Here is a 13,072-nt window from a genome sequence, read left to right on the forward strand (position 1 = left end):
GTTCCACGGTGCTGAGCATTTCCGTGAATGCCAGAAGCAATTTAACGTCATATGCGTCAGGCGCATCGCTATCATCGTCGGACTCCTCATCACTTTGGATCTTAAGGAATAGCTCAACTGCCAAACATGATGTGCTGGTGAGGCTCGTCAGCATACTCCTCAGCAGTTGGGGCTCCATTTCCCACAGAAATCGCGCTGCACAGAAACCGTTGAGAGAGTCAAGATGGCGCCAAACGTGGATGGAAAAACAGGGATTGCTGGGATGTGAAGCGATGCATCACGGGGCGTTGGGACAGGAAGCAGAATGACCCGCACCCTCTGCCCCCTTCCCACAACCCACGGCGCCAAAATGGGATGAGGTGCTCTGTGGGATAGCTGCCCATAATGCACCACTCCCAACACTGCTGCAAATGCTGCAAATGTGGCCACACTGCAGCGCTGGTAGTTGTCAGTGTGGCCACACTCCAGTGCTTTCCCTACACAGCTGAATGAAAACAGCTGTATCTCCCAGCGCTGCACAGCTGCAAGTGTAGCCAAACCCTTACATGCTGACAGAGACAGGTGAACAAACATCTTTTGTCTGACAGAAAACCTGTTTGTCAACTTTGCCTTGATACAGACTTTAAAGCACATTTTCAGTAGACATACATAACTCCTTACATTGTATGTGTACACACATTTCACAATATTAGCAACTAGTGAGTTCTGTACCAAACTAAACAAAGCATGATTTTTAATCACATATGTGGTTAGATGTTTGGCTGCATGGGTGCTGTCCCTGTGTGTTGTCCCAGCTCTGCGCAGACAGTTGGCACAGCAGACCTCAAGCGAACCGCCCAATGACCACAAGATTCGTTGAGGTACGAAGGCACCCAGGCAGGTTCATTGTCGACAAAACATGGTACTAGTATCCTGAAGACTGTACTGGACCACTAATATATGTATGCCCGTAACAATGGACGCAGCTCAGTCAGTGGCAGGACTTCCCACTGTCCTCTAAACTGGCCAAAAGACACTCCCTTTGAGACTCCATTTTATACATGAGTACAAACAAATTACTTATTGCCCCTCTGATGTAGTTAACACCTATTAACATAGTCGGTTACCACCCATCACCTTGTACATCTCTGTCAATAACACTGTTATCCTGATCTTATCTTTAGGAGGAGTCAGTGTGTTCCTATTACCTTTGGGGAAAGTGTGTGTACCATTCTTGGTATGGGGTATTCTGGTACCACCCTTATGGAATGTGTTTGCATGTGTATTTTGTACCTAGCACTTCTTAGGAATGTGTGTTTCTGCAATATCAGTCCTATTCTTGCCAGATTCTGTGAGCAGGGCCTACTTCTTGCTCATAACTTAACTTTGCTTTATAGCAGCAAAGTTTTGAATGCTACTTTAGCCCAGGCCTCTGATAGAAGGGCTTAAATTTCAGGCCTTCTTCCTACTACTACATATTGGCAAGTTACACTCAGCCTCAAGAACAAAACCCAAAAAGAGTTGTTTCAGACAGCACATTTTACCCACAGTTTTCTTGGAAAACAAACCAACCAACCAGTCTTTCCACCATATTTCTCTGGCGCAATCTGATCCATTACCATGTATGTTGTATCTGTCCAGTTTAGAATATAAGCTCTTTGGGACTAGTGCATACATTGTAAAGTGCCAATCCTGCCTATGGCACTATCTACCACTATCCACCTACCTACCAACCATTTTATTTACAGAGAGAGAGAGAATATGCATGCAGAAATTCTGAAAGCATCATGCTCACTTACAGAAGTCATCTCCATGTTGTTCAGTTGAGCTTCATGAAAACCTCCATCTGACATCACTTCCTCCTCTGCTTCTTCCTCAGCTGTAGCAACATTTCTGCGCTTAAATAACTAAAGAGGAAAAGACCTGAAGTTAGTATCAGCAGTACAGAAACCAAGGCTAGCTTACGTTCAGAATAGCACATTAGGCTGCAATAGCACTGACACCCATGATAACCTAATCACTGTGCAGAAACAAGTTGTGACAGGTGCACATGGAATATTCCAAGACTATCATATTGAGATGTGACAGATGCTGTGGAACACTAGAATATCCAAAGACATTATGTTAAATTTATAAATGATATATGTACTTTTATGGGCTTGCCACCAATTGTATTACTGGTTCAATGGGTGAGCTCAAGGATGCTTTCTACAGGAACTAAAAGCACTAAGGGGTAATTAAAGCAAAACCTTAATGCTGAATCAATACAGGTAACAAGAATTATGAAGCTTCACCCGCCCCTCGGTGGAAAGCACACACAGATTAACATGGCCTGGTCTTAACAGACAATGGACTTGAACTTTCATAAAATATCAGCCCTGATCAGAGAACTTGTTCACTCACACTTGATCCAAGAACTAACATGAGACTGTGACCAAGAAAGAAAGGCCCTGTGGAAAAGACCTGGAGCACTTTAAATCTCCCAGAATCTCCATGTGGAAGATGGATTGTCATCTAGTAAACAAAGCATTCATATAATCTGTTTGTTTTTAAGATGTTTTCTCTAAAATGCTTTTGTTCTGAATAAACAATACTTTGATTTATGACAGCTGGTTGATCAATGCCCCTGGGAGAACACAACTGCAAATGCTGAACTGAAGTCAGAACTGCTGAGGTGATCACAGTTAATTGAGTTTGCAGCCTAAACTCCAGTCTGGAAGGAGAGGATCATGGAATTCTGGCCCAAGAAAGGTAAGAACTACAGACCCAAGACTAAGAAGGATGCCCTCATGGAGAGCATAAGGGGGACAGAAGTGCAATTAACTCAGGAACTGAGACAAATATTTTTGCTAAAAGTTGTGGTTCCAAAAGAACACTGGAATCAAGTAAGTCAATGGACTTCTGAGTGACTATAGGAAATAGTCAAATTCAATTTAAAACCAAAGCTTAGTAGTGGATTAAAAAGGATTTAACAAAACCTAGTAAGAGAAGTCTAAACACATCTCTTCCCCTGAAGGTGCTGGGGAAACAAACCCAACAGCATAACTGTAACAGAAAAGAACAAACTGCTCTCATTAGAAACTGACCAGAAACAAAGTCAAATGCAAAAGAAAATAAGCACATTACGACAGGCAGATTACATTCTAAACTTTTATTCATCTGACTAATCTAAGGCCTTGTCTATGTTACAAATTTATGTCGACTCAAGTTATGGCAGCATACAGCTGCAACTGTTAGTACATCACTTGTGCACATACATACTTGGTGCCTTGTGTCAGTGGTGCTCGTACTCACCAGGAGCACTTTTCCTGATGCAGTGTGTGCACCATGGGTGGGTATCCCAGCATGCAATTTGCCAGCATCTAGAGCACTTCTTTTGGGAAGTTCTGGCAACGCACGATGGGGCCGAAACGAGTTGTGCAGGGGTGACCGGGAGTATACAATCAGCTTCCCAGTTTGCAACTCCAACCCATAATGTCATCTGTATCCCATAATTTTTGCATCTTTTTCTTAAAATCCCACAATCCCGCAGTAGATCAAGGAGCAACTAGGCACCAGGACAACTGGTTTCCTCTCAAAGAAGTCTGCTCTGTAATCACCGGTATGCTAGCATGCCTGAATTTATCAGGTCAGGGATAACCAGGGGGGCAGACATTTTCAAGAAAAGCCTTCTTTTGAGGACTGGCTATAGTTACAAGAGAAGAGTTCTGCAATACCTGTTCCTCCCTTTTCTGCTTCCGTAGCTGAAGGCCCTCTTCCTCTCGCCTACGACGCATTTCATCAGGATTCAGAGACTTGTTCTTGTAGCTCTTCAATCGGAAGTTCTCTTTTCCTGAGGTTGTCATGATTTCTAGAATACTGCAATTAAAGAGAGGTGGGTCATATCAAGAGATTTATTTTCAGGAACACACTGCTTCCAGTTCTTCCTTTATTACTGCTGTAGCTAGCTATACCTCCAGGCATTGTCCCCACCCTGACTAGTGCTTCTGGGAGAAGGAGAGACTATTAAATGAAGGCAGAAATAGTTCACAGGACTTGCATACATTTCATATGTCACACACAGACTCACAACAGCATGAAAGTACTAGTACAGGGGATGCCTGAAATACTCCAGGCTAATACTAAAATACAGGATTGTCTTACTTTTGGGTGCAGGTTAAAGTGGATACTTAAGACTAGTTTATTTGGGTTTTTTAGTAGCTGCTTACTTAAAAAAACAGTACTAATATTTTAGAGCTCTATTACACAGCAGTTAATGGATTAAAAAGATAGTTTATTTGAAATTCTCTTCTCTCAGTTTAAAAAAAAACAGTTCGTCCTCCCTCCTTTTTAAAAACCAAAGGACTTGCCCCAGCTAACCACACAAAACATAACGTTAATTTCTGTGTCACATCTGTCTCTCTACACAATCTCCCCATTCACAGCACAAATGCCTTCTCTTCTGTAAACCTTGCTCTCTCAGGCAGCTTTCCCATTTCTCTCCATTTCATCAATTCTCCAACTTTTCAAATTTCATCTGAACTTCATCTCTTTTCCCTTCTCTCAGTCTGCTGTTACACTCTGAAGTTTTGGGGATACAGTTTGTAGGAAAGAAGCTAGGAAGAAATAAAGCTGTATTTTCACTAAAACACCAGTGAGTAGCTTTGAAGTTTACAGTTTATGATATCAAAGCACATATACATCTTCTCTTCTTGGGTAATTGAGAAGACCAATAGTAATGGTATCAGTCTGGCAGTGGTCATTGTTTATTGGAGTTTCATATATATTTGCTGAACTGTGGGGTTACTGAGCCTGACCCAAAATCCTGAAGTCCGTGGAGAGACTATTTAAAAAATTGTGCTGTGAATCAGATCTTGTATCTGCATTGCTGTTCTCTCTAACATTTCACTTAAAATCTTGAGATGGTAAACATAAAATTCTCATTTTCTGAATGTTTCTATGCCTCTCATACAGATGCAAAATTTCCAGTATGCCACTGATTTCAACAGCATTATACTGCAGAATTCAGGAGGCTTTGCTGCTGAATTTAGTTCTCATGTTACACACTACACTGGCCCTTATTATAGGGAGCTTATAAAGCTTCTCTGAAGCGCCATTTATTGTCCAGTGACCTAATCTGTTGTGGCAAATATGTTCCCAAAATCCAAAAAGTTTCACAAGCACAGATATTGCAGGCTGTGGAGTGATCTTATGTTGACTGAATTAAAATGGAGAAATAAGAGTATAATGTTATGTGTAGGTTCTGAAAATCTTCCATCTCTGTGCAAGCCAAGTTCATTTTACACTTCAGCACATAACAAATATTATCCAGCCAGTAGTAAGTCTACTCTCACCTTTGGTTGTTTCAGTTAACAATGAGGATGTTAACATAACTTGATTAAAAATAGATTAAGGCAGCTCTCAGTAACTTAAGGGGCTCTAGTGAAAAACACCTGGTAATATTTTTGGTAATGATGCTAAACAAATTCCAGAGACCAGAAGTGGCTTCTATTAACGACCAGGTCATGGGTCGCTATGCCTAATGGTCATGGCAGGAGGCTGTTCTACTGGCTGGAGCAGGGGTGACTAGGCTTAGTGGCCACAGCCCAAATCAGAAGCCCAGTTACGAAGTCCAGGAGGCAAACTGGAGCCAAGAGCCAGGAATCAGAAGTGAAAGGTCAGGGTTAAGAGTATCAGCCAGAGCAGGGGCAGGAAACTAGGAACTGGGGGGAGGAAACCACAGGTGGGAGCCTGGAACAAGTAGCTGGAGGCAGGAGCACGGAAGGAGCTGAGAGCATGTGCAGGACCAGACACACAGCTGCAGACATGGAATGCTATTCAGTGGCTAGAGACCCCAGGCTGCTGGAGTCTTCAGCCAATCAGAGGACCAGGTGCATTAGCTGAATCAGCTGAGGACAATGAGCTGCATCTGGGTTCAGCTGTTTGTCCCTGACAGCTTTACATGTTGGAGACATTTCAGGCCCATTGTATGTATTATTCTGAGTCAATTCCAGGCTGACAGAGTGCAATTAAGGTACAAATATTCACTAAGAAATGTCACCCAGAGCTGCTGTATTCAAGATTAGTCAGTCATAAATCGGACTGAATTTAGCGTACGACCTGAATTTACAACCATTAATGACTAGACTCCCACCTCACTCTGCTTACATTCCTCAGGGAATTTTTTAAAATACAAGTTCCACAAACACATCATTCAGAAACTTCAACACTGTTTCCTTACAAAATGCTGAAGTCTTAAAAATATGAATAAAACTCCCAAATGCTTTTTTTTTTTTAAAATTACATGGTTTCTTGTGATACCCTTGGAAACATCTCTTTCCTTCACCAATTTTGTAAATAAATTCTCCATGTGGATTAAAATAAATCTTTGAAATTTCCATGCTGGCAAATTCTGACACAGAGTACTTGTCTCTGTAGCACAATGAATCGTGCACTGGAATACTAGAGAAATCGTGGCAATTCAAAGGTTGTGGGTTTGAGCCCCACCAAAGTCAAGTTTTGGTGCAGAAAAGAGCCATAAGTATGATTAAAGTATTAGAAAGCATACCATATAGCAGGGGTCTCTTCCCTGCGGCCCACGGAGCTCCCCAGGGCCACCCAGAGGGGGGGGCAAAGGGGGCAATTTGCCCCGGGCCCCGGGCTCCGCAGGGGCCCCCAAGAGAAAAGCGGAGGCTCCCGCCTCCGCCCCTCTCCTGGAGCCTCGGCGCATAGAGCGCCGAGTCTCCGTCCGAGCGCCTGAGCCCCGCCCCGATCCGAGCCGCGTGGGGAGGGGGCGGGGCTGTGAGCTCTGGGCTGAGCGCTGCGCTCGGCGTGGAGCTCACAGCCCCGCCTCACCACGCGGCTCTGAGCGGGACGAAGCTCAGGCCTCGCCAGAGACGCGGTGGGAAGCGGGACCGGGCCGGGGTGGGGGGAGGAAGCGGGACCCGCCGGGCCGGGCCGGGCCGGGAGGGGAAGCGAGACCGCGGGCCGGGCCGGGCCGGGAAGGGAAGCGAGACCCGCCGCCGGGCCGGGCCGGGCGAAGGGAAGCGAGACCCGCTGGCCGGGCCGGGCCGGGCGAAGGAAGCGAGACCGCCGGGCCGGGCCGGGGAAGGAAGCGAGACCCGCGGCCGGGCCGGGCCGGGAAGGGAAGCGAGACCCGCCGGGCCGGGCCGGGCGGGGGGAGGGAAGCGGGACCCGCCGGTCCGGGCCGGGCGGGGGGAGGGAAGCGGACCCGCGGGCCGGGCCGGGGTGGGGAGGGAAGCGAGACCCGCCGGGCGGGCCGGGGGTGGGGAAGGAAGACCCGCCGGGACGGGCCGGGGTGGGGAAAGGGAAGCGAGACCGCCGGGACGGGCCGGGCCGGGAAAGGGAAGCGAGACCCGCCGGCCGGGCCGGGCCGGGCCGGGGGTGGGGAGGAAGCGAGACCCGGGCGGGAAGCGGGACCGCCGGGTGGGGAAAGAGGGACCCGCCGCCGCAGCGCAGCCCGGTCTTGGCGGGGGCCTTCCGTTCCAGGACCCGCCGCCTAAGTGCCCCAAAGACCCGCGGCGGGACCCCGCCGCAGGTCTCGGGCACTTTGGCGGCGGGTCCCGAACGGAAGGGCCCCCGCCGCCAAAGACCCCAGGCCCCGGAATCCTCTGGGCGGCCCTGGAGCTCCCAGTTACTTCCTGTCACCGCCAAACTCCCTCACCCCGCCCCCTCCCGAGTTATTTTCTGTGCCTAAGCTCCCGCGCTGCTCCCAATGTTTGGGGCCGGGTCTCTCCTGGCCCCACCTGCCACCCCACGCACCAACCCACAGTGTCTCCCGGCCCCCACTTGCTGCCCCCTCACCGCCCCGGGAGCTCACGCTGACTCCACTCCTCTGCTATGCCAGCTTCCGGCATCACCTGCTGCCGCAGGGTCCTAGAGCCCCCCTTCACTAGGGCCAGGGCAGGCTGCCCTTCCCCTGCCCTTCTGCCCTAGTCCTGAGACAGAGACAGGGCAGGGGCGGGGCCTCATGGAAGGGGTGGATTGGGGGTGGGGCCAGGGGCAGCAAGGGGGCGTGTCAGTGATGCGGCCCTCGGGCCAATGCACTAGTCCTCATGCGGCCCTCGGGGTCATTTGAGTTTGAGACCCCTGCCATATAGTAACAGACTCAAGGAGCTCAGTCTATTTAGCTCAGTGGCTTTCAACCTGTGGTCAGCAGACCTCTGGGGGTCTGCAGACTATGGGTATGTCTACACTACCCGCCGGACTGGTGGGCAGCAATCGACCCCCGAGCGCTCTCCCATTGACTCCTGTACTCCACCACTGCGAGAGGCACAGGCAGAATCGATGGGGGAGTGGCAGCAGTCGACTCACCACAGTGAAGACACCGCAGTGAGTAGGTCTAAGTACGTCGACTTCAGCTCCGTTATTCACGTAGCTGAAGTTGCTTAACTTAAATCGATTCTCCCCCCCCCCCCCCCACCAGTGTAGACCAGGCCTATGTCTAAGGGGTCTGTGAAAGGTTGTTACCACCATAGAACAGTGGTTTTCAACCTGAGGTCCACAGACTATGTCCAAGATTTCCAAAGAGGTCTGCACCTCCAACTGAAATTTTTTAGGGGGTTCAAAAATTTAAAAAAGGACAAAACCATTGATTTAACTTAACCAAGAGAAGGATAAGGAGTGATTTGATCATAGTCTGTAAGTACCTACCTGGGGAATAAATATTTGATAATGGTCTCTTCAATGTCGCAGATAAAGGTACTATGACAAAGTTGAAGCTAGAAAAATTCAGGACTGAATATAGGGTGTGAATTCTTAAAAGTGAGTGTAATTAATCACTGTAACAATTTACCCAGTGTCATGGTGTATTTTCCATCACTGGAAATTAAAAGAAATCCAATATTCATTTAAGATATGCTCTAATCCAAAACGAATTAGTTTGGGGTTGTCTATGGCCTGTGTTACACAAGAGATTGGACAAGATGATCACAAAGGTCCCTTTCTGCGCTTGGAATCTCTCCAAAGAGCCACAAAAGTTATTCTAGGGTAGAGAACAAGTCTTAAAGTTAAACTCTATTTAGCTTCTCAAAAAAAATCAACAGGAGATTTCATTACTGTGTACAAGTACCTGCACAGGGAGAAAATACTGATAACTAAAACGGCTCCTTAATCTAGCACAAAAAAAGCAAAATATGGTTAGAAGCTGAAGCCAGACAAATTCAAATTAAAAATTCATGCCTAATTTCAAACGGTGAGGGTGATTAATCATTGGAACAAACTACCCAAATGGTGGATTATCCATCTCTCTTGATGCCTTCAAATGAAAAATATGCCTTTCTGGAATATGCTTTAACAAAACAAATGATTGGGCTCAACACAGCAGTAACAGAATAAAATCAAATGGCCTGAGATACACAGGACATCAGACTAGATGATATAATGATCCTTTTCAGTCTTAAAAACTCTATGAATCAATGGAGACTTGCCAGCTGACTTCAGAATCCCATCCAATCTTGCAGTTACATCTTGGATCTTCACTGGGGGGTAGCACACCATTCTGCTGTCCTTGCATCCCTTACTGAAATCTCTGGCCACTTCATATGCTGATAAGGACTATGGGACTTCTTTAAATGGTTGAGGTAACTCTCTTGCACATCCTTGTAGTACAAAGCAAGTAGCTACTCTCACTCACTGTCTCTAGTAACTCACTGTTCTGTTCCTCTGCATGAACATTCAGAGACATTCTCTGTAAATGCCTTGCTAAATGCCTGGTAGCAATTAGATATTACTAGCCCGGTTGAATGCCTCCTGGTTCTCTTTCCTCTGTAGGTCACAAATGTCTGTTCTTTAGTTTCTACTCTTTCCTGTTCCTTTTCCACTGAACCTCCCCTCTTTACAATTTCAGTGGCAATGATTTCCAAACCAAATTGCCAAAGAAGTCTTCAACTGCTTGGATCAAGTTTACCCAGAGCACTGTAGTTGGCGGTGCTGACAGCAAAGAATGGATACTTACTCTACAGTAACTGAATCTTTGAAATATACTGTCCACACAGATTCCACTCTTGATGACTAATAAGCAGTTGTCTAATTGCTCAGAGGAAAGAGATGTCCTACTTGAATAGTGATCGCAGGACAGCCCTATCAAAATTAGCATCCAATCTGGAAGCCTGCACCAGGGAATAGCAACTGCTAATTGTGCGGCTCAAGCTCCATGTAGACGTTTTACAGGGGATTTTATCCAAACCGGCAGCAGAAGCTGCCCAGCCATACTGAAATGCATTCCTTAATAGGACCAGGGAGATCTTTCTTGGCTAGCTAACGAGAATTTATGAATCAGCAACTCATTTGGATAACGTCTGAAAGGATATATGTTTTCCCTTAAGTCTTTTGGCAAATACTACAAATAGCATAAAATCTTTCAGGAACGCACCTAGGTTATCTAAATAAAATGATAATGCTCTTACTACACCTGCCATGTGAAGCCTCACTTCCCCCAGATTAGAATACGGATTGGGAGAGCAAACCAGGAGGAGATTGGACTGATTTATATGGAATTCTGAAACAAACTGAAGCAGGACTTTGCATAAGATCCAAGAGTAACCCTGTCCTTGTGAAACACCAGGTATGTGGAACCAACCATGAGAGCTTGCTTTTCACCTATCTTTTATGATGAACATGTTAGCTTCCTGTAATATTTTATGAGCTAGCTAGATAGATATAAAATAAATAACTCAGGGTCCCTACCAATTTTATATTGCTACTCGTTGGTAGAAAAGTTATTATCCTTCCCGGGTGTAAAGGCTAAGGGTTTGAGTCACATCAGCTGTCTGAGTCTATACACATGTACAGAAGACCTTGTGTCAACAAAGAAAGAGCCAAGGACCAAGCCATTAACACTCAATTACAGAGAAGCCCAAACAGGCTGGACATATGAACACAGCATGGCTGAGTTTGAAGAACAAAGGCCCAAGGGTGTGAACAGACAGTGTTTCAAGTGTGCTGCCGAGAATACAAGAGGAGAGAGACAGGGACAGAAAGAGAACAGATGGACCACAAACTCAAGGCATGGCAAAACCATTACTTCTATCAATATGGACTTGATCTTAAGCACGTCTATTCCATGCTAAACTAAGGGCTTTCTTGTGTAGTATATTCCAGATGACTAATGAATGCTACTTGCTTTGAAAAGGCTGCCCTGTAGCACTGTAAATACTTCCTGAGTGGCATTCCTCATGGTGGGAAAACAGGAGTACTGGAGCCCCAAGCCCCAATCTCAGAGTTGTTGAGGCCACATGCCTGCCCTCTCAGAAGAGTATGGACCACTGGGGTCCAGCACATTGAAGGCTGTGTCAGGCAACCCCGCAGCCAAACCAGGACTGCTCACACAGGTGCCCCTCCAACAGAGCTGCAGTGAATCATCACTTAAACATGCAGCAACAACCCAGCTGCACTGACTTACCCTTCCAACAGAGCTTGCATGCATGTGGCAGCAGCCTAACCCTGAGCCAAACCTGAGTCAGATGACCCCCAGGCTCAGGTATCTCCCCAACCCTGCCAGAGCTGCAGATCAGTCTGTGCAACAGCACTACCTGGCCAAACCCTCCTGCTGCCTTGCAACATATCAGACTCTTGAGACTCCCAGTCTGCTCTTGATCCCATTCCTGTTCCTGTCCCAGCTCTGCCTGAGCCCTGTTACAGGCTTGTCCTTGCCCTACTCTGACCTTGCTCCAGTCCTGTTACTGACAAGCCCCAGCCTTGCTTCCACTTCCTGACCCTCCCCGGATCCTCGGACTACCCAGATTCGACCTTTGGCCTGTATCTGGACTCCAGTTACAGTACTGACATGGCTTGTCCCTAGACTCTGACCACTAAGCTTTGACCCCTGGCTTGCACCTAGACTCCAGCTATGTACTGATTCTGGTTTGTCTACAGACTCTGATCAGCTTTGACACCAGATCTCGATTCAGATGCCACCCTTGGACTAGTCCTGACCCTACATCCAATGGAGACCTCTGCTTCAAACACTAGGCCTGACTGCTAGGAGACAGTGCCTCTGTAAATCCATTACACTTTCTTAGTTGATTTAATGGCCAACAAAAAAGCTTTTTTTAATTGGTAAGTGATAAAGGGAGCAAGAGCTCCCAGAGGTCCCATCAATCCAACTAGAATTATATTAAGGTCCCAGAAACAAGGGGCTCCCTAATTGGGGGAGGGGTCTCTTCATGAATTTTGCTACTGTAAGGTTAAAAACACTGTTTGGCCCTGAATAAGAGGGTGATTTGCAGATATTGCTGCCAGGTGGACTCTTACTGAACTGACAGAAAATCTCCACTGCTTACAGGCTAGAAGATATAGTCTATAAATACTGAGGCTGGTACTGCCAGTGGAGAAAATGGGCTGAAATGTCCAGACAGTGAACTTCTCCATTTAGCTCTGTAGATATGTCTAATCAAAGGTTTCCTGTCTGGAGGAGAATGTTCTGAACCTCAGCTGGGATTCAAACAATTCAGGATGTCAGGTGCAGGGTTTCTGGGTCTGGGTGCAGGATCTGGGAGACTGTCAGGTAGAATGGGTAAGGTGATCAATGGTTGCACTGAGATTCAGCAGATCTGCATATCAAACCACGATCATGCAACCTGCATCTTGCCTCAGTTCCCTTAGTACTCTAATGTATGCCTATCCACTTATATCTTGCTACCCAATCTGTGTCCATGGGATAAGAAATGTGCCCAACAGGGAATCTGGTACTGTGCCCCCTCTGATAGGTGTTGTGACATGTGCAAGAAGTTCTACTTTTGGTAGTCCCTATACATAAAAGAACCTCTGCAAAACTGAGTCCTTGAAAGACCTCACGTGGTTTTTGGAAAAATCCTTCCTGATGTAATCTTCTAGGGTGTTCTGGAAACTGGGCAGGTGGAAAACTGCAAGTGTGATGAGATGTCAGATGCACCACTCCCACTGATATATGGCTTCTTGGCAGATGGGAAAAGATCTTAATCCCACCTGCTGATGTAGTGTATCACTGGGATGTTGTCTGTCAGTAACTTCATTGTTGAGACATGAAGAAAGGGTAGGAAAGCCCTGCACACCAAGCATATGGCTCTGAGCTCTAAAATGTTTGTGTAGGCAGGTCTCTTAGGGAGACCAGGCC

General features: G+C 46.7%; 1 protein-coding gene across 7 annotated transcripts in view; it reads right to left on the reverse strand.

Annotated features, from left to right (window-relative positions):
• KPNA1 (karyopherin subunit alpha 1) overlaps nt 1-13,072 on the reverse strand; it is a 123,923-nt gene that overhangs the window by 104,587 nt on the left and 6,264 nt on the right. For all 7 annotated transcript variants that reach the window (XR_005596250.1, XM_039530579.1, XM_039530548.1 and 4 more), the window contains exons 2-3: nt 3,696-3,837; nt 1,779-1,886 (exon numbers count right to left, since the gene is read on the reverse strand). Coding sequence is in view for 6 of the 7 variants with exons in the window: in XM_039530548.1 (XP_039386482.1) it covers nt 1,779-1,886; nt 3,696-3,837 (250 nt within the window). In the remaining variant the exon portion in view is untranslated. The remainder of the gene's footprint in view (nt 1-1,778; nt 1,887-3,695; nt 3,838-13,072) is intronic.

Source organism: Mauremys reevesii, linkage group 1 (assembly GCF_016161935.1).
Source record: "Mauremys reevesii isolate NIE-2019 linkage group 1, ASM1616193v1, whole genome shotgun sequence".
NCBI lineage: Eukaryota > Metazoa > Chordata > Testudines > Geoemydidae > Mauremys > Mauremys reevesii.